The sequence below is a fragment of the Oncorhynchus tshawytscha genome, linkage group LG07 (assembly GCF_018296145.1).
Source record: "Oncorhynchus tshawytscha isolate Ot180627B linkage group LG07, Otsh_v2.0, whole genome shotgun sequence".
NCBI lineage: Eukaryota > Metazoa > Chordata > Actinopteri > Salmoniformes > Salmonidae > Oncorhynchus > Oncorhynchus tshawytscha.
The window spans coordinates 8,391,638-8,412,752 of NC_056435.1; the positions used below are offsets into that span (position 1 = coordinate 8,391,638).

The 21,115-nt window shown below is 44.1% G+C and overlaps 2 protein-coding genes across 5 annotated transcripts in view; both read left to right on the forward strand.

Moving 5' to 3' along the window:
* Positions 1-2,863, forward strand: part of LOC112253847 (plakophilin-4-like) — a 20,486-nt gene extending 17,623 nt beyond the window's left edge. For 3 of the 4 annotated variants that reach the window (XM_042323995.1, XM_042323998.1, XM_042323996.1), the window contains exons 19-21: positions 1,207-1,338; positions 1,479-1,552; positions 2,398-2,863. In XM_042323995.1, coding sequence (XP_042179929.1) covers positions 1,207-1,338; positions 1,479-1,552; positions 2,398-2,673 — 482 coding nt within the window. In that variant the 3' untranslated portion in view covers positions 2,674-2,863. The remainder of the gene's footprint in view (positions 1-1,206; positions 1,339-1,478; positions 1,553-2,397) is intronic. The other variant, XM_042323997.1, reaches the window with a different exon arrangement.
* A 1,581-nt stretch (positions 2,864-4,444) lies between these two features.
* Positions 4,445-21,115, forward strand: part of LOC112255164 (protein TANC1-like) — a 49,504-nt gene continuing 32,833 nt past the window's right edge. The window contains exons 1-6 of the mRNA XM_042323999.1: positions 4,445-4,523; positions 7,748-7,966; positions 9,100-9,183; positions 14,295-14,428; positions 15,563-15,773; positions 20,092-20,373. Of these exons, the coding sequence (XP_042179933.1) occupies positions 4,463-4,523; positions 7,748-7,966; positions 9,100-9,183; positions 14,295-14,428; positions 15,563-15,773; positions 20,092-20,373 (991 nt within the window). The 5' untranslated portion in view covers positions 4,445-4,462. The remainder of the gene's footprint in view (positions 4,524-7,747; positions 7,967-9,099; positions 9,184-14,294; positions 14,429-15,562; positions 15,774-20,091; positions 20,374-21,115) is intronic.

Consider the following 21,115-nt stretch of genomic DNA (forward strand, 5'->3'; position numbering starts at 1 on the left):
CTCAGGTCAGTTGAAACTGGAACAGCAGCATGGCCAGGTGGACTGGGGACAGCAAGGAGTCATCATGTCAGGTAGTCCTGGAGCTCAGGTCCTAGGGCTCAGGTCCTCCGAGAGAGAGAAAGAAAGAGAGAAGGAGAGAATTAGAGAACGCACACTTAGATTCACACAGGACACCGAATAGGACAGGAGAAGTACTCCAGATATAACAAACTGACCCCAGCCCCCGACACATAAACTACTGCAGCATAAATACTGGAGGCTGAGACAGGAGGGGTCAGGAGACACTGTGGCCCCATCCGAGGTCACCCCGGACAGGGCCAAACAGGAAGGATATAACCCCACCCACTTTGCCAAAGCACAGCCCCCACACCACTAGAGGGATATCTTCAACCACCAACTTACCATCCTGAGACAAGGCTGAGTATAGCCCACAAAGATCTCCGCCACGGCACAAGCCAAGGGGCGGGGCGCCAACCCAGACAGGATGACCACAACAGTGAATCAACCCACTCAGGTGATGCACCCCCTCCAGGGACGGCATGAGAGAGCCCCAGCAAGCCAGTGACCCAGCCCCTGTAATAGGGTTAGAGGCAGAGAATCCCAGTGGAAAGAGGGGAACCGGCCAGGCAGAGACAGCAAGGGCAGTTCGTTGCTCCAGAGCCTTTCCGTTCACCTTCCCACTCCTGGGCCAGACTACACTCAATCATATGACCCACTGAAGAGATGAGTCTTCAGTAAAGACTTAAAGGTTGAGACCGAGTTTGCGTCTCTGACATGGGTAGGCAGACCGTTCCATAAAAATGGAGCTCTATAGGAGAAAGCCCTGCCTCCAGCTGTTTGCTTAGAAATTCTAGGGACAATTAGGAGGCCTGCGTCTTGTGACCGTAGCGTACGTGTAGGTATGTACGGCAGGACCAAATCAGAGAGATAGGTAGGAGCAAGCCCATGTAATGCTTTGTAGGTTAGCAGTAAAACCTTGAAATCAGCCCTTGCTTTGACAGGAAGCCAGTGTAGAGAGGCTAGCACTGGAGTAATATGATCAAATTTTTTGGTTCTAGTCAGGATTCTAGCAGTTCGTTCCCTGAGACTATGCTTCCGTTTGCTCTTTGACGTCTAGGCCCGGGTTACTGTCGAGCACTTTCTGACAAGTGGTTTCTAAATATAATGTTGATTTTGAGTGATTGAATGAATGGGATGTCTTCTCAGGTGGTAGTGCAACCTCCTCTCCTGCCATGTTAGGAATCAGAAGACACAGCTCTAACTACCAGAGGGCTCAGTCATCTATGCAACTCGATACATATTATGGCGACAACAGTTTACATAGAAACCAGTACACAGGTAAGCCACGATGAAGGTCTTTTTATTCGCTAGTACATTATCCGTTGTGCATTTGGTATATATTTGGAATGTTTCATACACACAGCGGAGTTGGCAATGCCTCACGCTTGAAAGTCGTATCTTTGTTTTTTCACTTTCAGGGTCAGAAAAGCAAACACCATATTTTATCGGGTCCTATTCCTCACCATCGAGAGAGGACTGGCCTAGGTCCCAGGTGAGGAACAAATGTGTTTCGGTTCTGGTGTCTTAAAGGGCCAATGCAGCCGTTTTTTAAATTTTTTTTTATCTCAACATCAAATCATTTCTGCCTAACAATGAAGTTACTTACTGTGATTGTTTTCAGTTAACTGTGTCAAAAAGGAAACAACAATGGCTTCTTAGCAAGAATGTAGCTAGGACTGTCTCAGAGTGGTCTGAGTGGGTGAAATGAGCTATTATTGGCGGAGAGGTTTGGAACCCTCTTTCTTATTGGTCTATTAACTAATTTACCACCTGGTGACATACCGGGCAATCAAACTCCATCCCACCCAAGCGGGCTGAAATTTCAGATGTTAATTTCAAACAGCTCTTACTCTAAAAGGGCATTATCATAATTGTTTCCAATTTCACAGTATTATTCCAAACTCATAGTGTGGAAATATAGATAAAGCGCAGGAAAATCTTAATTCTGACTGCACTGGGCTTTTAAATTCTCTTTCAGTTACCTGAAATAAGATTACACAACCCTATTGTCCTTTATTGGATGAAGTGGTGGCCACTGAGTCCCCATTGAGCCTTTCTTGTGTTCAAGGGATCAAATGCATCTTAAAAGTTTGGTCTTTCATTGTGTTCAGTGGTGTAGTGGATAGTACTTGTTTTATTTTGGAAGAGGGTTTACCCACCTTTTACTGGAAAAATGCATTGAAAGTATAGGACAACGGACTGCGATCAGAGATTACCCACCTATTTTTGGTATTTTTTACCACTACTTTACTGGTTGTGTGTAATAGTCCCTCCGCCCTCATGTAGGACCCATGTTTGTTGTGTTGAAGGGATTGAGTTCGTCTTTTGTTTTACCAGCAGGAAGATGTGTTCTACTCCGACGAGCTGGATAGGAACACTTACAACAACTACAGAATGTATCTGTCATCGCCGAACGGCTACGGGGAGGAGGAGCCTGGGCCTTACCAGGACGAGCCAGAGAACCTGACCTCCACAGAGCGATACAACACCTCCCAACCTAACAGACTGAAATCCAATACCAACACCACTAACTACGTGGACTTCTACTCCACCACGAGGAGGCCTTCTCAGAAGGCTAACCAGTACTCTGGATCCCCTGACTCCTGGGTGTAAGGGTGGAGAAACCATGTAGAAACCATGGACCGACTCATCAGTTTAAGTTACATCTGTGTGTGTGTTTGAGTGTGTGTGTGAGATAGAAAGAGAAATGTGAGAGACAAAAAGAACATGAGTGTGTCTGTATGTGTGTGTTCTTGTGTGTGTGTCTGTATGTGTGTGTTCTTGTGTGTGTGTGTGTCTGTATGTCTGTATGTGTGTGTTGTGTTCTTGTGTGTGTGTCTGTATGTGTGTGTGTCTTGTGTGTGTGTGTGTGTGTGTGTGTGTGTGTGTGTGTGTGTGTGTGTGTGTGTGTGTGTGTATGTGTGTTCTTGTGTGTGTGGCTCCAGTGGGAAAGAGCCTGTTGTTTTCTGGAGTGGTGTAATGTCAGCCAAAGAAGTAAGAAAGGTTTGTTGGATACGAGCCAGGCATCCGCTTGGTTGGAAATGTGGAGAATGGAGAGAGTGCTGAAGAAGTGTTGCGTAAAAATAAACATTAAAGGGATAGTTTACTCAAAATATAAATTAACATGATGTTCAATATATGTTAGCTGTAGTTGATAAACTAAGACCGTTATGGATATAGAAAAGGCAGCAAATATCTCAAAACTAGCTTGGTGAATCGACTACAGCCAAATGGAAAATAATGTGAATTTCGATTTTGAGTCAAATAAATAATTTGTATGTTGGCCAAATATATATCATGAAGTCATATCTGTGAAATGTCAAATAGTATTTGTACAGAGAAATAAAAAATGTTACAATGTGTTGTTACAGAACGTTACTGTATTCAATGTGTAGACTGTGTATGTATGATATGGTGTCTAGTGAATTTTTTATGATTTATTTATTTAAGTGTGTGAATTTCCCCCAAAACTCTCTGATTTATGTTGTCCAACACTGGCGATGATGTGCCATATGGAAGTGTATGAAGATTTTTTTAAAGAGCGCATCATAACACTAAAAAAAGATTCAGAAGTTGTGAAAATGAGGCTTGGTGAAATAAATCAGCTGTGGAATGGAATTGCAGGTGTTGGTGACTTTTAATTTATTTTCATTTTGTCATCCAAACGTTCTTCACTCGGAGGGGGCGCGCACCCAGCTCCCAGAAAGCGCACGATAGAGCGTCTTTCATCCATCAGCTCCGCCAACTTCCAGGATGGATCACACAGCTCCGCTCATGCAATCAACATTCCTATAGCTATGGAGGGAAATGCGTTGTTTTGAAGAAACGTCGACGAACTAAACTTGACTCTTCTTTTTTTAACAGGTATATTTTGCTTGTACTGTTACGTGTGAGGTTGTCGGCTGTTTAGTGAGCCAACTTCTAGATGCGTGAAGTGTCAGGGCATGACAAGCCGTTTACATTGTTTAACGTTACAGTTTACGTAATCGTTCATGTTTCGCGTCAAAGTTATTGCAAGAAAAACATGTTTTTTACTGTATCGTGTATGAATTCATTCGCAAGTAATAGATTAAATAAGGGATTTCAGCATGTGCCTCGCATTTGTTTTCAAGTCTAATTGTCTGCTATTCACCTTTGCTAATCTGGAATCCATTTCACATTGAGCTGCATCCATTCATTTGTACCATTCTCCACATTTCCCTTTTTTGTCAGGTTTCATTCCAGACCACTGTGGCTGATGAGGGTATGTTAGGGCTCATTGTAATCAATATCTTCCCATGACTAGTGCTGCCTCATTTAGGAGTATATGGCCATGTTACTGCAATAGCACTTTTTTTTTGCAGAGGGAATAATATATTTGTATTGACTATTTTTCACAGAACTCCCTGTAATCAGTTTGAACATGTTCAAAGCAGTGTTTGGGAGGAATAGGAAAGAAGAGAAGAGGAGCAGGAGGGATCCAGGTAGGAAAGAGAACAAACAACACCATCTACAACACTGCACCCATGACAGTTTGTGCCGGGTAACTAGACACCTTTTGACTGACTATAATAGTGTCATATGAATTTGTTGATAAAAGGCTGGGTTGAAATCTTTACCAATAAGTAACTGATGGATTTTTGTTTTTTTTCTGGGAGCCGTGGGGATGTTTCTGAAATCTGGGTACTATCTCTGTTGTATCAGTCTCAGAGTAGAAGCGTTTCTAGCGAAGTGAAACCAATCCTCGACATTAGTAGCACTCGCCCTAATTGAAGATGGTAGATACTTGGCTGCTCCGAATTTTTTCGTCCCCGGGTGTTTGACTATAGAGCCATTTCAATTAGCCTAATTAAGGAGTGAATGCTGCCTCCCACTGCTGTAAGTTCCTCCCAGACCTAAAGTGTGTCACGAGAAGTTGGAGTGGGTTAAACAAACAGCTCTGACCCACAAAAATAAGATACTGAAATTATCAATAACTTTTTGGGTCATGAGGGATGTACCCTGACTATACAAAATAGTAAGAACACCTGCTCTTTCCATGACACAGACTGACCAGGTGAATCCAGGTGAAAGCTAGGATCCCTTATTGATGTCACTCACTTGTTAAATCCACGTCAATCAGTGTAGATGAAGAGGAGGAGACGTGCCATTCAAAGGGGCAAGAGAAAATATTTAAATGCCTTTGAACAGGGTATGCTAGTAGGTGTCAGGCGCAATGGTTTGTGTCAAGAACTGCAACGCAGCTGGGTTTTTCACGCTCAACAGTTTCCCGTGTGTATCTAGAAGGGTCCACCACCCAAAGGACATCCAGGCAACTTGACACAACTGTGGGAAAGCATAGTAGTCTAAATGGGCCAGCATCCCTGCGGAATGCTTTCAACACCTTGCAAAGTCCATGCCCTGACGAATTGAGGCTGTTCTGAGGGAAAGGGGGGTAATATCTTTTTTATATAGATTTTTCTTACCAGTTCTAAATAATGTTTGTCAAGCCTCTTTATTTTGGTAGGCTTTAATCTATTATTCAGATTGATGCTAGGCCTCGTGTGCTTCCGTTCTGGGGTTGTGCCTCTTTCCAGTAGTTATGTAGCTACTAGCTAGCTCCATTCTGTGAGGTAACAACAAGGGTGTTGTCAGTATCTCATAACGTGAGTGCTCACCCCTAGAGAAGTCTGGGGGAAATCAGAAGGCACTGTAGACACATGGGTACAAAGTCAGAATATTTCACATGAAATATTTAATGCATCTAATGTTGACGAGCTACAGAACTCAGAGAAGTGTGTCAGTCTCATCTACCATCTACCATTAATGCCTCTAGGTCCTTAGATTTAGTTCAAAAGGTGGACTACCATGCTAATAATGGCATGTACATTTTAATTGTTGGACATAAAACGTCTGTAAAATCACCAGGAAATCATCTCAAAGTGATTTTAATGTAGGAAATCTGTCCCTAAGGAACTCCCACGCATAAATAGAGACATATGTGATCGTATCCCAATGCAATCTATGTTTGAAATGATTATTTTGTTGTCTAATACTATATCTGTTTGGGATTATTCTAGTCAATTTGTAGTGTACAAATGATTTATAACTATGTTCCGGCCGTCCGTACCATCCGCCCACGGCTGAATGTAATTGGCAACCCCTGGTCTAAGCCTATGGCCTTACATTGTGTGAAGCTGGCTGTGATTGTGTGTGAAGCCTTGAGAAAGAAAGTTGTTCCCTGACTACATGATGAGCAGCATATGGTTCCCATAAGGCCGTGTGTGTGGCCTGGAGGCTCGCTCAGAGGCATCAGAGAAGGAGAATGGAAACTTTGCAGCACGATTAGGGGCCCTGAGTTTATAACTAATTATAATCAAGTTATAGCAACTCCCTACCTAGTAATGTTGGTTTTGTCCATAACCTGTAAGTTCTGCTTTTTAAGGCTGTGTGTATCCTTGCAGATTGTCGTTCAAATACATTATATAATGTAGATGGCCATCTGTCTCTCTTCTTGTCATCCACGGGAATGAGGTTACTGTATAAACCATGCTAAATATCAATGGGCTGCTTTAATGTCATTTTGTTGTAGCATTACATACTACTCCAGCTCCGTTAATGCTGTGTTATTTTTGCACTCTATGCATCAGGCGTAGCCAGTAACTGCAATGCACACGCACATCATTGCACCTGTGCAGTGATTACATTTAGCATAGAGGGGAGACAAAAGCGGAACACACTTTCCTCAAAGGCCTCTGAGCTGCCAGTAGGCGATCCGCTCTTCAAAGAGCCACTACTAGACTTGAAGAATCGATCCGGTCTCTTAATGCAAGGGGATGTCGTCCACTTATTGTTGCTCCAAAACATGTATTTGACGATCCTGTTTAAAGGGATAACCCACCCCCAGAAATAAAAATCTTATGTTCTATTAGTAGGTAAATGTTTTTTATTTTTTATTTTTTACCCATGATTTAACTCCGAAGTGGTCCATCTGTGAAACCAGGAAGTGGTGTCGGAACGAGTCGTAGCTACATGGTTCTCCTCATTGGAGATAGGGGGTAACACACTATCACATTTCATAACGTTTTTTTGTTGTTGTGCTCAATCTAAACAGTGTACCAAATGATTCAACTCAGTTTCTCTTTCAAGTAGCATCCCACAATGGCCCTGTCTGTGGGAAAGGTGGGAAAGGGCCAGTGTTGCCATAGCAACATGCTCTGCACTCACTCTAGTCAGAGATGAACTGCAGGTTAATCTCGGTGAGATAGACTCCTGAATTGCTAGTTCAGTTTGTTTAGGCGATTTTACAGATAGCTAGCTACTTCACATGCTGATATTGACTTTGGTATTATTGTATGTAGATACGTTTGCTACTTCGCTAGCTAAATAGCCAGCCAGCCCAGAGAGCATTGCATTGTGGGTTTTGTAGTCGACTTGAGCTGCAACAGATTTCCACAAAGATTTTCACATGCTGCTTACAACCTTGTTATAACGACAAGATGAAACATTTGTTCACAAAAAAAGATTGTTTTCACATATTAGTGTTGTTTAACACTGTTAATGATAGGAATTAGTGGTTTGGGGTGGATTATCCCTTTATGTTTCCAGATGCACCTTTTCATAGGCCCTATTATTGATTACAGTTTAATTTGTTCTCTCTCTCTTCTCTTTTCCAACCCCTTTTAATCTCTCTCACCTTTCCCACTATATCTCCCTCTCCTCTTGCTAGCCGTAGTTGCTGATTACCACAGCCACAGTATCCAACGAAGGGGTGCTGGTGCTTGGGTGACCCACTACCAGGAGCCTAGCCGTGCCCACCACCCCCACCCTTTAAGTGGCAGGCCGAGGGGGAAGCTGGCTAAGGGGGAGTCCATCTCCCTGCCTTCCTCACCCCTGGTCCATCGCCAGTCCTACATAATGCCCTCAGATATGGGCATCAAGTCCCCAGGTATTGTAACAGCCATCCACCAGGCTTTTGTTCTTCTAATCAACACACACTAACATACAGACACACCCGCATGCACAAACACACACCCGCACACACACACACACACACACACACACGCACACACACACCACACAGAGGGAAGGGCACATCTATAGATCATCTGTAAAAATGAATATACTTACATCATTCTCTTTTTTTGCAGGTCATCTTGTTCTCGTTGCTATGTTCGTTGCTAGCCTAGCGACGAGTCTCGCTCATAGCATATTGATCACATGTTCTGTTCAGTATCTCCCACGGTTCTGACAGGCTCTTGTGTGCTCTTTGTGGAGATTAGGTTATGATTGCTCTGCCTGGTTTTTAAGCCCAGTGGGTTTATAGCACAGCCAGTACATGCCTAATGATTGATTAAGGGCTATTCACACAGCTAGCACTTTATTTCCCCTGGGAAATATAGGAGATTATGCTCAAAATATCATTGTCAAATGTGCATACTGTCCAGGATACAGGACATCAATAATAACAACTCACTGTATCTCCAAGGACTGAAGGCTGGGGAAGTTTAGAAAGCAAATAAACTTAAGTAACTTTGTCATTAACTTATTGAGTATTTTTTCCTTGCGTGATTTCTCAGTGGTATGCCAGGGCTATGTGGTAACTGGGATTCTACCGCTTACTCACTGACCCAGCGCAGATTATGCTTCGATGTCTTCAGCGTTTGTGTCTTCGGCATTCTAGCTGAGTAACACTAGGTGGCGGTGCAGTGTGCATCAAGCTGAAGCTCTGAGTTCACTGTAGTAGTGTGGAGCTTTGCCCCACACAGACACACACACACACGCGCGCACGCGCACGCACGCACGCACGCACGCACACACACACACACACACACACACACACACACACACTCATGTTGGCGATTTGAGCTGTTATCATCACAGGGATTAGTTTATACTGTACTGCATGTATCTGAGTTCATGTTGGCTCCTCCCAACTGGTGGGAGAAATTCAAATTCCCCACTGCAAATCCCATCTGGAAGAGTTGAATTTCTCTCTCTTGCTCTCGCTCTCGCTCACTTTCTCCTCCCTTTCTCGTTACCCCCATCTCACTCTCTCTCTCTCTGCTGCTCTGACTGAAGGTCTGTACAGGAAGCTGGAGTATGTGGAGAGTCCTGGAGACGCGTTCGCTTTCACTCTAAACAATAGCAAGACTGCCCAGAGAGGTGAGTGTGAGCGTGTCTGCACAGAGAGTGGTGGATGAGAGATGAGACGAGGGAGGAGAGAGAGAATGATATACAGTACATTTGGAAAAGTAGGAAGAGAGGTACAGAGGATAGAGAGAACAAATCTTCCATAGTTTTGAGTTATTTGATTTGGTGCCTGCTGTAATCTTTTTCAAATGCACATGTACAGTATGTGCATGCGCATGTGTTCAATTGACCTGCCAAACCGAAGTGGTGCTGAGGGTAACAGTGTAAATGCCAGCCATCCCCTGCACAGCTGTCTATGTGGAGAGGCTGGGGGCTAGTCCTGAGGCGGAGCAGCCTGTCTCCAGCATCCTCATGTCCTCTTGTTGCCAAGCACCGCTATTCTCCCTCTGCTTCTCATAACCAACGGCGACAGCGGGCTGGTGTGTTTACTGTGTGTTTCAATCATTCCGGAACCCCCTGAATAGACCCTCCTGGGATTTGTCACGCAGAGGTCAGATTTAGATTGATGAAGCTTTCAATATTGTCTGGTTGTTTAAGTTACGAGGTGCTGTTCCTAATAGTACCATGGAGAGCCGAACGCATAGGTTCACTGATTATAGCTTCCTGACCTCAGGTGGGAAATCAGTTGGGCACTTAGGCAATGGATGGAGACATTGGCTGATAGATTGAGGATGCACTCGATCTCGTTCTCTCCCTTTCTCTCCCTCTCTTTCTCTCTCTCTCTCTCTCTCTCTCTCTCTCGCTCATTCTCTCTCTCTCTCTCTCTCTCTCTCTCTCTCTCTCTCTCTCTCTCTGTGTCTCACTCTCACACCCTCCCTCTCACTTTTTCTCTTTCTCTCTCTCGGTTTGTCTTGTTTAGTTTTAGCCACAGTTGTGTGATTTGAGGGTAGCTTTTTAAAACAGTAACCACCATTTCCCACTGCCCACATAGACCCACAGTGTATCTCCAATAACCGTTATGAATGTAAAGTAAATATAGATCATTATAATATACATTTACTAACCATTTCCTTCTCATTTGTGTGGTAATTTGCAATACTTTTCAATGTGACGTTTTCCATATTTGCTTTTCCACGTGCTTTTCTCGTTATGAATTGTAATGAACCCTGAATGGAGCAGAGGTATAATTTTAACGTCATATAAGATGATTAGGTTTGCCTTTCAAAACCACCTTAGCAGACTCAAACAAATTCATGAATTAGACATGAATAGCTGTGCAATGCATTTGAGTGTATTCAGTTTGGTAATGACTTTGACAGGCCACGTCATTATTCTATTTTTGCACAAAAACCAAGAATACGCCTGTCGGATAAGAATGACGAGGGATGAATTTTCACCCGGAATTTGAAGGTGTGTTTCCTTGAGATGGAGGGTGCAGAGCCAGATCTTGTTCTCAGTTTTGGTGGATCTCTGCTTAACCAAAGTGCCTTACCACTGAATCAATGTTGTTCCCACCAACGGAGGCTGCTGAGAGGAGGACGGCTCATAGTAATGGCTGGAATGGAGTCAATGGAATGGTATCAACCGCATGGAAACCACATGTACTTCATTCCAGACGTTATTATTAGCCATCCTCCCCTCAGCAGCCTCCACTGGTTTCCACGTCATTTCAACCCAAAAGTGTAATGTGACGATGTCGAATCAACGTGGAAAACTGATTGGATTTCCAAAAAGTCATCAACTTAATTCAGGGAAGTTTGTCTTTTTTTCACAACTTAGAACCTTAATCTGATGTCATGGTGACGTTTTTTGTTTGTTGTTGATTTCACATTGAATTCACGTTAGTTGACAAATCAACCAAATATAAGTCAAAAACGTTGAACTGAAGTCTGTGCCCAGTGGGTTGAAGTGTGCTAAGATTTGATTGAACAACGTTCTGCCAGAAAGAACCAAGCGTGCTCCAGCTCCCAGTCTATTACACAACCCAGTGTGGACCAAAACACTTCAGATCCATGTTTTTCACAGAAAGAGAACGTGTATCAGAGTGATAATGTGGAAGGGAGCTGCTAATGTGACAGCTGCTGTGACTACGGTTGGTTTAATACTTCACTTCCATTAAGCTGGATAATGGAAGGTGACATTACAGGATTCATTTAGTTCAGGTGATACCCCTGTTTTGATTTCTATCCAAGATGGCACCCAACTACCCTGGCATTCACGGTCTCTCTTTCTTTCCCATTTCTAATGTACACCCTTGAATCAGACTCTGCGTTGAACTCTTCTCTGGTTCTCTGAACGTACAGGAGCCCCAGTCAGACAGTCCAGCCCCGTCTTCCACCAAGCGTCTGTTTGTCCTTCTGTCTCTCTCACTGTCTGTGATTAACAGCTCTGCATGTGATCTCTGCTGTGTAGGAAAGGTGCCGGTGCCTGCCTTTCGTCTAACCAGTCAGCTCGTTTCATCATCGCCCCTTGTCTGAGGGATGGAGTAAGTTGTGACTTTAGGGGGGAGAAGAGAGGAGGGATATGCAATAGTGAGGTGGTGGTGGCTGTTTCCTCGTATTTGCTTACTGTGTATTGCATCATCTCTACGGTTCATTGGAGAGAACAATGGATTATGTGGAGGCGGGTAGAGGATATCGACAGTGAGAAGGAAAGAATGGGGCGATCCTGGGGGCTTGAGAGAGGGGGAGAGGGATGGAGGGATACACTCTTAGAAAAAAAGGTGCACTCTAGAACCTAAAATGGTTCTTCGGGCTGTCCCCATAAGAGAACCCTTTGAAGAACCCTTTTTGTTTCCAGGTAAAACCCTTTGGGGTTCCATGTGAAAACCCTTTCCACAGAGAGTTCTACATGGAACCCAAAAGAGTTCTAACTGAAACCAAAAAGGGTTCTACCTGGAACCAAAAAGGGTTCACCTTTGGAAGCTTTTTTCCCAAGACGGATTGAGGGGAGAGATGGATGAGAACGTGTCTAACCCCAGACGGGTTGAGAGTAACTAACGCCCAACAAGCTGTGTCTCGGCCCTCCCACATTCCTTCCCTTCTTCCTCATCTCTCTCAATAGGAGCTCCGTTTCCTAGACATCATCATATTCTCCAACTCACTGTTGTATGTAAACAGGATGTACAGTGCCTTACGAAAGTATTTGGCCCCCTTGAACTTTGCGACCTTTTGCCACATTTCAGGCTTCAAACATAAAGATATAAAACTGTATTTTTTTGTGAAGAATCAACAACAAGTGGGACACAATCATGAAGTGGAACGACATTTATTGGATATTTCAAACTTTTTGAACAAATCAAAAACTGAAAAATTGGGCGTGCAAAATTATTCAGCCCCTTTACTTTCAGTGCAGCAAACTCTCTCCAGAAGTTCAGTGAGGCTCTCTGAATGATCCAATGTTGACCTAAATGACTAATGATGATAAATACAATCCACCTGTGTGTAATCAAGTCTCCGTATAAATGCACCTGCACTGTGATAGTCTCAGAGGTCCGTTAAAAGCGCAGAGAGCATCATGAAGAATAAGGAACACACCAGGCAGGTCCGAGATACTGTTGTGAAGAAGTTTAAAGCCGGATTTGGATACAAAAAGATTTCCCAAGCTTTAAACATCCCAAGGAGCACTGTGCAAGCGATAATATTGAAATAGAAGGAGTATCAGACCACTGCAAATCTACCAAGACCTGGCCGTCCCTCTAAACTTTCAGCTCATACAAGGAGAAGACTGATCAGAGACACACCAAACATGTGGAAGAAGGTGCTCTGGTCAGATGAAACCAAAATTGAACTTTTTGGCAACAATGCAAAACGTTATGTTTGGCGTAAAAGCAACACAGCTCATCACCCTGAACACACCATCCCCACTGTCAAACATGGTGGTGGCAGCATCATGGTTTGGGCCTGCTTTTCTTCAGCAGGGACAGGGAAGATGGTTAAAATTGATGGGAAGATGGATGGAGCCAAATGCAGGACCATTCTGGAAGAAAACCTGATGGAGTCTGCAATAGACCTGAGACTGGGACGGAGATTTGTCTTCCAACAAGACAATGATCCAAAACATAAAGCAAAATCTACAATGGAATGGTTCAAAAATAAACATATCCAGGTGTTAGAATGGCCAAGTCAAAGTCCAGACCTGAATCCAATCGAGAATCTGTGGAAAGAACTGAAAACTGCTGTTCACAAATGCTCTCCATCCAACCTCACTGAGCTCGAGCTGTTTTGCAAGGAGGAATGGGAAAAATTTCAGTCTCTCGATGTGCAAAACTGATAGAGACATACCCCAAGCGACTTACAGCTGTAATCGCAGCAAAAGGTGGCGCTACAAAGTATTAACTTAAGGGGGCTGAATAATTTTGCACGCCCAATTTTTCAGTTTTTGATTTGTTAAAAAAGTTTGAAATATCCAATAAATGTCGTTCCACTTCATGATTGTGTCCCACTTGTTGTTGATTCTTCACAAAAAAATACAGTTTTATATCTTTATGTTTGAAGCCTGAAATGTGGCAAAAGGTCGCAAAGTTCAAGGGGGCCGAATACTTTCGCAAGGCACTGTAGAGGTGCCGTGTTGAACCCCCTCGCCTCATCCTCCTCTGCGTCTATACAGTGGTGTAGATGACCTAGAGGTGAAAGGTCGTGGCATCACGCCCATCTCAGTGATGTATCGACGCACCCTATTGCTCAGCTCAGCCCGATCTGTCCGGACAGGGCAGCCAGTGCCAAAGACGACGGTGCAAAGGCGCCTGCCCTCTGCCGGAGGCCAGGGCTGAGCTGAGCTCATTGAGATTCTACGCCTGTCTCCTAACCAACCGGGAGCGCTGAGCAGGCACACACACACACGCACATATGGACACACACACACACACAGAGGGCTGCTTCAGTCGTGCAGCCAGGGACTGAGAAAGCCACAGCCTCTTCATTGGTAATGAGGCCGACCGGCGCTACTGCTGCTACTGCTGACCTGTGGATGCATACATTAACCTCTCCTCCATCGGCATAGTATACATAATCCTTCATCCAATCGATGTAGCCAGGTAGGAGGAAAGGCAGGAAGGTTTGAACTGAGCTGGACTGAGCTGGACTGAACTGGGCTGAGCTACAGAACGCGTGTGTTTGGTGTGGTCACGTCGTACTGTTCACAGTGATCCGCTCGTCTGTCATCTCTCTCCATCTGTCCTCCAGAGCTGCACGCGGAGCTCCAGCCCAGCTCCTCCTCCTTCTCAACCCAGGAACTGATGACCAGGCTGGGCTTCTTACTGGGAGAAGGGACCCCAGCCTCGCCTAGCACCCCCATGGAGGACTGGAGGGAAAAGAAGGTATGTGAAAGGAAAGATGGTGGGAAGGATGGGTAGAAGGAAGGAGGGAGAGTGACTGAGGAAGTCAGATGTCAGAAATATGAAAAGGAGGCTTGTGTGTTTTCTTTGCAGATGAAGTGAGGAGTTTTTGTATGGTTTCTTTAATTAGATTTCAAGGCAGTGTTTTGTATGATAACCAAGATTGAGAGTTTGTTTTGGTTAAGCTGCACATTTAGAAACTACAAGGTAAATGACCAGTTGAAAAGAAAACCCGAGGCACTCTTGTCTTAATATTTGAAAGCATATACTGTAATGTCATTTTGTTTATGGAATGTGTACGTAAGGTGATGTCAGTTGAATATCTTGCTTTTAATCTTGTTGCATTGGCTCGCCACATGCTGTTGAGCCCGCAGGAGGTTTATATACTGTACTGTATCATTCTATCACCGTTTGAGCATTGCCCCACTTTCCTAACCTCCTTCCTCCACCTGAGCTCCAGATGGAGCCAGTTTTATGGAGACAATGTGTCGGCTGTGAGCAGTGTACCGTGTCCTGGTTCAGATAAATGATGGGGTGGTAAAGTGGGAAAAGCACTGAGCTGAACGTTCTCTAACGTTGCAGAAACGCTGGGTGCTGGGGTGAGTTGAGACATATAGGATCTAGGAATGGTAGGGTTCGGGTGTTGTTGGAGACATATGAAGAAGGATGCAGATATTGGGGTTTGGGGACATTGGGAGGAGAGGGGGATATTGACACACACACACACACTTACTGTATATACAATGACCTATATACCATGCATTAACCTGGGGACAGCTGGAAAGGATGCCAACAGGGTCTATACCTCTGATAATACTTGTCCATAGACAGAGCTTTAAATAAAACACCTCTTTCTCTCTCTCTCTTCTCTCTGCCCTTTCTCTTTCTATATCTCTCTTATCTTGCCACCCTTTCTATCCAACTCTCCTCGATTTCTACCTGACTGCCCCCTTCTTTCTTTCTCTCACCCCTCTCTCACCTTTCTCTCTCTTTCTTTCTCTCATCCCTCTCTCACCTTTCTCTCTCTTCCTCTCTCTCATCCCTCTCACCTCTCTCTCTCATCCCTCTCTGCCTATCTCTCTCTCTCTCTCTCTCTCTCTCCCTCTCTGTCTGTAGTGTAATGTCTCTGGCCAGGCGGCGAGCCCATGCTCCACATTGACCTGCAGCACTACGTCTCCATGCTCAGACAGCCCCTGCTCCACCATGGGTAGTAGCAGTACCGGGGGACCCTGTCTCCCCAATCCCAGCCCGGGTGGGACCCTCCTCCGCCCCAGTCCCTGCCGGAGCCCAAACTCCACACTTGAGAGCCAGGATAGCGGAATCATAGGTGAGTACTTATATAGACCATCATCACCATAGTTGGATCAATTTAAATTCAGATATTTTCTTCTCACCTCCTGATAAATAATTGATATGTGCGTTTTAGAGCACCTACTCATTCAAGGGTTTTTCTTTCTTTTTAGTATTTTCTACATTGTAGAATAATAGTGAAGACATCAAAACTATGAAATAACACATATGGAATCATGTAGTAACCAAAAAAGTGTTAAACAAATCAAAATATATGTTATATTTGAGATTCTTCAAATAGCCACCCTTTGCCTTGATGACAGATTTGCACACTCTTGGCATTCTCTCAACCAGCTTCACCTGGAATGCTTTTCCAACGGTCTTGAAGGAGTTCCCACATATGCTGAGCACTTGTTGGCTGCTTTTGCTTCACTCTGAGGTCCGACTCATCCGAAACCATCTCAATTTGATTGAGGCCAGGTCATCTGACGCAGCACTCCATCACTCTCCTTCTTGGTAAAATAGCCCTTACACAGCCTGGAGGTGTGTTGGGTCATTATCCTGTTGAAAAACAAATGATAGTCCCACTAAGCCCAAACCAGATGGGATGGCGTATCATTGCAGAATGCTGTGGTAGCCATGCTGGTTAAGTGTGCTTTGAATTCTAAATAAATCACTGACAGTGTTACCAGCAAAGCACCATCACACCTCCTCCTCTATGCTTTACAGTGGGAAATACACATGCAGAGATCATCTGTTCACCCACACCATGTCTCACAAAGACACCACGGTTAGAACCCAAAATCTCCAATTTGCACTCCAGACCAAAGGACACATTTCCACAGGTCTAATGTCCATTGATCGTGTTTCTTGGCCCAAGCAAGTCTCTTCTTATTATTGGTTTCCTTTAGTAGTGGTTTCTTTGCAGCAATTCAACCATGAATGTCTGATTCACACAGTCTCCTCTGAACAGTTGATGTTGAGATGTGTCTGTTACTTGAACTCTGTGAAGCATTTATTTGGGCTGCAATTTCTGAGGCTGGTAACTCTAATGAACTTATCCTCTGCAGCAGAGGTAACTATGAGTCTTCCATTCCTGTGGCGGTCCTCATGAGAGCCAGTTTCATCATAGCGCTTGATGGTTTTTGCGACTGCACTTGAAGAAACTATTCAAGTGCAAACTATTCCGTATTGACTGACCTTCATGTCTTAAAGTAATGATGGACTGTCATTTCTCTTTGCTTATTTGAGCTGTTCTTTCCATAATATTTTTTTTTATCCATTATTTTACCAGGTATGTTGACTGAGAACACGTTCTCATTTACAGCAACGACCTGGGGAATAGTTACAGGGGAGATGGGGAATGAGCCAATTGTAAACTGGGTATTATTAGGTGACCGTGATGGTTTGAGGGCCAGATTGGGAATATAGCCAGGACACCGGGGTTAACACCCCTACTCTTACGATAAGTGCCATGGGATCTTTATTGACCTCAGAGAGTTAGGACACCCATTTAACGTCCCATCCGAAATACGGCACCCTACACAGGGCAGTGCCCTGGGGAATTGGGATATTTATTTTTTAGACCAGAGGAAAGAGTGCCTACTGGCCCTCCAACACCACTTCCAGCAACATCTGGTCCCCCATCCAGGGACTGACCAGGACCAACCCTGCATAGCTTTAGAAGCAAGCCAGCAGTGGTATGCAGGGTGGTATGCTGGACTTGGTATTTTACCAAATAAGGCTATCTTCTGTATACCACCCCTACCTTGTCACAACACATTAAGAAGGAAAGAAATTCCACTAATTAACTTTTAACAAGGCACACATGTTAATTGAAATACATTCCAGGTGACTACCCCATGTAGCTGGTTGAGAGAATGCCAAGAGTGTGCAAAGTTGTCATCAAGGGGTACCTATTTGAAAAATATATTTAGATTTGTTTAACACTTTTTTGGTTACTACATGATTCCATATGTGTTATTTTATAGTTTTCATGTCTTCACTATTATTCTACAATGTAGAAAATAGTACAAATAAAGAAAAACCCTTGAATGAGTAGGTGTTCTAAAACTTTTGCCCAGTAGTGTATATGGAAGAAGAAAAAAAACATCTCTTCCTTCCATTTGTCATCTATATATCTCAATAATATACAGTTGAAGTCGGAAGTTTACATACACCTTAGCCAAATACATTTAAACAGTTTTTCACAATTCCTGACATTTAATCCTAGTAACAATTCCCTGTCTTAGGTCAGTTAGGATCACCACTTTATTTTAAGAATGTGAAATGTCAGAATAATAGTAGAGAGAATTATTTATTTCACCTTTAATTTCTTTCATCACATTCCCAGTGGGTCAGAAGTTTACATACACTCAATTAGTATTTGGTAGCATTGCCTTTAAATTGTTTAACTTGGGTTAAACGTTTCAGGTAGCCTTCCACAAGCTTCCCACAATGAGTTGGGTGAATTTTGACCCATTCCTCCTGACAGAGCTGGTGTAACTGTGTCAGGTTTGTAGGCCTCCATGCTCGCACATGCTTTTTCAGTTCTGCCCACAAATGATCTATAGGATTGAGGTCAGGGCTTTGTAATGGCCACTCAAATACCTTGACTTTGTTGTCCTTAAGCCATTTTGCCACAAATTTGGAAGTATGCTTGGGGTCATTGTCCATTTGGAAGATCCATTTGCGACCAAGCTTTAACTTCCTGACTGATGTCTTGAGATGTTGCTTCAATATATCCACGTAATTTTCCCCCCTCATGATGACATCTATTTTGTGAAGTGCACCAGTCCCTCCTGCAGCAAAGCACCCCCACAACATGATGCTGCCACCCTCGTGCTTCACGGTTGGGATGGTGTTCTTCAGCTTGTAAGCCTCCCCCTTTTTCCTCCAAACATAACGATGGTCATTATGGCCAAACAGTTATTTTCTTGGTTCATCAGACCAGAGGACATTTCTCCAAAAAGTATGATCTTTGTCCCCATGTGCAGTTGCAAACCGTAGTCTGGCTTTTTTATGGCGGTTTTACAGCAGTGGCTTCTTCCTTGCTGAGCGGCCTTTCAGGTTATGTCAATATAGGACTCGTTTTACTGTGGATTTTGATACTTCTGTACCTGTTTTCTCCAGCATCTTCACAAGGTCCTTTGCTGTTGTTCTGGGATTGATTTGCACTTTTCGCACCAAAGTACGTTCATCTCTAGGAGACAGAACACGTCTCCTTCCTAAGCGGTATGACGACTGCGTGGTCCCATGGTGTTAATACTTGCGTACTATTGTTTGTACAGATGAACGTGGTACCTTCAGGCATTTGGAAATTGCTCCTAAAGATGAACCAGATCTGTGGAGGTCTACAATTTTTTTCTTTGTTTGAGGTCTTGGCTGATTTCTTTTGATTTTCTCATGATGTCAAGCAAAGAGGCACTGAGTTTGAAGGTAGGCCTTGAAATACATCCACAGGTACACCTCCAAATTATGTTAATTAGCCTATCAGAACCTTCTAAAGCCATGACATATATTACTGGAATTTTCCAAGCTGTTTAAAGGCACAGTCAACTTAGTGTATGTAAACTTCTGACCCACTGGAATTGTGATACAGTCTATTACAAGTTAAATAATCTGTCTTTAAACAATTGTTGGAAAAATGACTTGTGTCGTGCACAAAGTAGATGTCTTAACCGACTTGCCAAAACTACAGTTTGTTAACAAGAAATGTGTGGAGTGGTTGAAAAACGAGTTTTAATGACTCCAACCTAAGTGTATGTAATCTTCCGACCTCAACTGTATCGCATTACTCTGTGTCAATAAACCTGATTAAGATAAGGGCCTCAGCACTGACTGAAGAAATAGAGATAGATGATACTTGTTTCACCTTGCTTTGAGTTCTCTGTCAAGTCTTTCTCTCTCCCAACTCTCTCTCTCTCTCTCTCTCTCTCTCTCTCTCTCTCTTTGCCTGCCTGTGCCACTTTAGTCAAGAGGCTTCAGGTCCCTCTTGACAAAACTGGGACGTTGCTGTCTTTGCTACGTACGGGTCTGGACTTTCTAAAATAGGACATCTTTCTCCCTAAATAGAGCTTGTATTTATAGGTAAATACAAAAGGGCAAGGGGTGCAGAGTACAAGCGTTTGATTGTGTTGATGTCGATGTGTGACTGATGCCTCGCCACTGTTGATGTGACTGATGATCGGACTCTTACTCTTTAACTCAGTACAGTGTCACTGCCAATAACATACCAGACTGGAAAAGCACAGTGAACGATTCCTAACTTGATCTCATCCCAAATGCCTTTAGTCAACCGTTTGGTTTTGTTGTTTGTAGTCACCTTACCCCTGTCTACTCCCTCTGTGCCTCAGCTCCCATCACCAGCTCTTCTGAGAATGAGGACCGCAGCGGTTCCACTCTGGATCTGAGCAAAGATGGCAGCCGGAGGGCCGCTGGGCATGGAGGGCACAGAGGCGACTACTGCCCTCACGTCGCCAAGGACGACCTGCCACGGCCCAGCGAGGCCCCGCCCAGGTCTGAAGTCACCATCCTAGGGGAACCCAGAACTCCGCCCCCAGCCAAGAGGCCCCTCCCACAACGCCACACGCACAGCACTTCTTCCCTTGTGATGCCACGCCCTAACTCTGTGGCAGGTGAGTGGCCATCTCATGCCTCTTGACTGGTGGTGTCTCAACTAGTCTCCTTCCCTTGTGTCCTTTCCTCTATGATTACTGGCCTAGCAGGGCATGATAGATGAAAGCAGTACGTTGGAGATCTATCCAGTCCTTTTACCTTTTAGCGGTGATGAGGGAAAGGAGATGAGGAAAGGAAGCCATGAAAGACAATCAAACAGCTCTACCTTGGCCAGGTGTCTAGAACCAATCATTTTTGTGGCGAAGCTCTCTTTCCTCCATTCATTTGTGTAGCTAAAACAGCTGTAGTTGTAGCTTTTTCTGACCATGTGGTTTCTGTGACGTGGAAGAGCCATTAGACAGAGCTGCTTTCTGCCGAGTTCCTGTCATTAGACGAGGACGGCATACGGCATTACATCTCTGGAGGATGGAGACAGTGAACGCTACCGGCTACAGTATTCCAGGAGGGTTTACGTTGTTATCCTACATCTGTTTCTCCTCTGTGTTTGAGAGAACAAGAGACAACTTTATCCTTCGTTAGATGTCACTCCATTTGGAGAGCGGGGGCGACGACGACGATCTCTCAGGGGAGTGGATCCACTGAAATGACGGACAGACTCTTCTGTTTGTTAGGGATGCTGCTCGTGGAGAACGTTAATTGCTAGAAATGAGCATGCATGGTATTATTTTGTTTAAACAGACCTCCCGTTCAGGTTGTGATGGGGGGGAAAACAAGGATGGGAGTAACACAGGACATGTTTGG